This window comes from Peromyscus eremicus, chromosome 4 (assembly GCF_949786415.1).
Source record: "Peromyscus eremicus chromosome 4, PerEre_H2_v1, whole genome shotgun sequence".
In the NCBI taxonomy this organism is placed as follows: Eukaryota; Metazoa; Chordata; class Mammalia; order Rodentia; family Cricetidae; genus Peromyscus; species Peromyscus eremicus.
In genome coordinates, this window is record NC_081419.1 from 63,518,241 (window position 1) to 63,520,356 (window position 2,116).

The 2,116-nt window shown below is 34.0% G+C and overlaps 1 protein-coding gene across 1 annotated transcript; it reads right to left on the reverse strand.

Annotated features, from left to right (window-relative positions):
- Positions 1 to 900: 900 nt before the first annotated feature.
- Positions 901 to 1,845, reverse strand: LOC131907771 (olfactory receptor 8H1-like). The gene has a single exon (XM_059258866.1). It carries the CDS (start codon positions 1,843 to 1,845, stop codon positions 901 to 903), a length of 945 nt encoding a protein of 314 aa, XP_059114849.1.
- Between the last annotated feature and the right edge of the window lie 271 nt (positions 1,846 to 2,116).

Below are 2,116 nucleotides of genomic sequence, written 5' to 3' on the forward strand. Positions count from 1 at the left end.
AAGAGGTTGCAAAAAATAAGACTTTTTAAAAAAATAAAATATCACACCACATATAATTTTCCAAAAATAAATGAAGAAAGCTGAAGCAGAGTATGGAGGCAATAAGAACAACTTTGGGTGCATATATCATAGAGAGACATACCTGTACATTATTAAACTGAGAAGAACATGTGCCCAAGTGTCAATAATTGTTAGTCTTTCTATTCAGTAAAATGCCAGTTTTGAAGCTGTAACCAGTATTTGCCTATAACTAACTTCTATTTTAATAATTTACTTTGAACCCAACTTAGGATATACAGATTATATTCCTTTTCAGATAGTTGTATTTGTGATTTAGCATAACTGAAAATAATTTCTAAAACAACAGTCAATAATTTTCATATACAAGCCATAGTTACTTCATACAAATCAATAACCTTATAATGTTAATAGCTGGCATTTGTGATTATTTCCTCGAATGGATTTCATACATCATCATAAAACATTGTTTTGGAATTATTCTCCTCTATTGCTGATGAAATTGAGAGTTAAGCACCCTGTGAAATTTGTTATTTCATACTACAGGAAGATGCCATCTGAGACTGTGGTCACTTTGAAAATTTGCTTTACTCATAAAGTAATAACTTAAGATTTGAGCATGGTATAGTTTAAAGAAGTGTAAACATGTCTTCTATTTTTTATTTTCAGTGTCCATAAGCACTGTGTGTATAAAAAGTATTTCATTTTCTATTATAAAATATACTTTTCAAAACACATTCCTGGAAATTTCCAAGAAATGTTTGTATAATGGAAATGCCACCACAATAAGACAATAAAACCTTTTGCTTATTTTTAGATGGAGAGGCCAGGGAGATAGTGTGAATAAAGGAAATTTGAATTCTTAGCATAGTTGTTATTATCTTATGTGTCCAGAGCTTTCTCTCTCTTCTTTATGACTCTACTGACAGCACATTTCACTTCTTTGTTTCTGAGACTGTAAATAAATGGGTTCATCACGGGGATCACAATAGTATAGAAAACAGATGCCACTTGATCCTTTCCCAAGGAGAACGACTTATTTGATTTTAAATGAGTAAAGATTAAGGTTCCATAAAATATAGTAACTGCCAGGATATGAGAGGCACAAGTTGAGAAGGCCTTTTGTTTTCCTGTAGTTGAATTGATCTTCAAAATAGTAGAAAGAATGGACACATAAGACACAGATATTGTAATAAGGGACAATAGTAGGGTGGACCCAGCAAAGACAAATATAATGAATTCAATATCATGTGTGTTGCTGCAAGACAGGGCTATAAGTGCTGGTGTCTCGCAAAAGAAATCATGGATGACATTAGAGTTGCAGAAATCCAGTGTGCCCATGCATATCATATTAACAGTAGAATCCATAGCTCCAAGCACATATGAGCCAATAAGAAGGGCACTGCAGAATCTGCTGGACATAACAAATGAATAGTGTAGAGGGTTACAGATAGCTACGTACCGATCATAGGCCATTGAAGACAGAAGAAAACACTCAGTAGCAGCCAAAAGGACAAAAAAGTACATTTGAGTGAAGCAGCCTATGTAAGAAATGCTCTTGTTTGAAGTCAGCAGGTTCTCTAAGGTTTTAGGTGTGATGACAGTTGAGTAAATGAGATCAAGGAATGACAGGTGGGTGAGGAAGAAATACATCGGAGTGTGAAGCTGGACATCTAGACGAATGATCAGCATCATGCCTATGTTCCCCAGCACAGTGACCAGGTATATCAGGAGAAACAGCACAGAGAGGACCAACTGGATCTCCTTGGAATCTGTCAGCCCCACGAGGATGAAATCAGGCTTATTTGTGTAGTTCCAGGTGTTCATTGTGAGCTACCCTAAACTGTTCAGAAATTAAAGGTAACAACTATGTTGAATAAATCTTAATAAAATATTTTATGTATGTTTACCTATTTTCATAATGAATTTCTATTGCCTCAAAGTTGATATAGCTTTTTATTGTGTATTATAAAAAAGAAATGCCAGAAAGTGAAGCATGACATTTGTTTATTAGGTAATAAAGATAATAGAATTCTTTACAGGTTCAGTGGAACATATATCTCATAATTTGCAAAGAGGAACAAAGTGCATAATATTA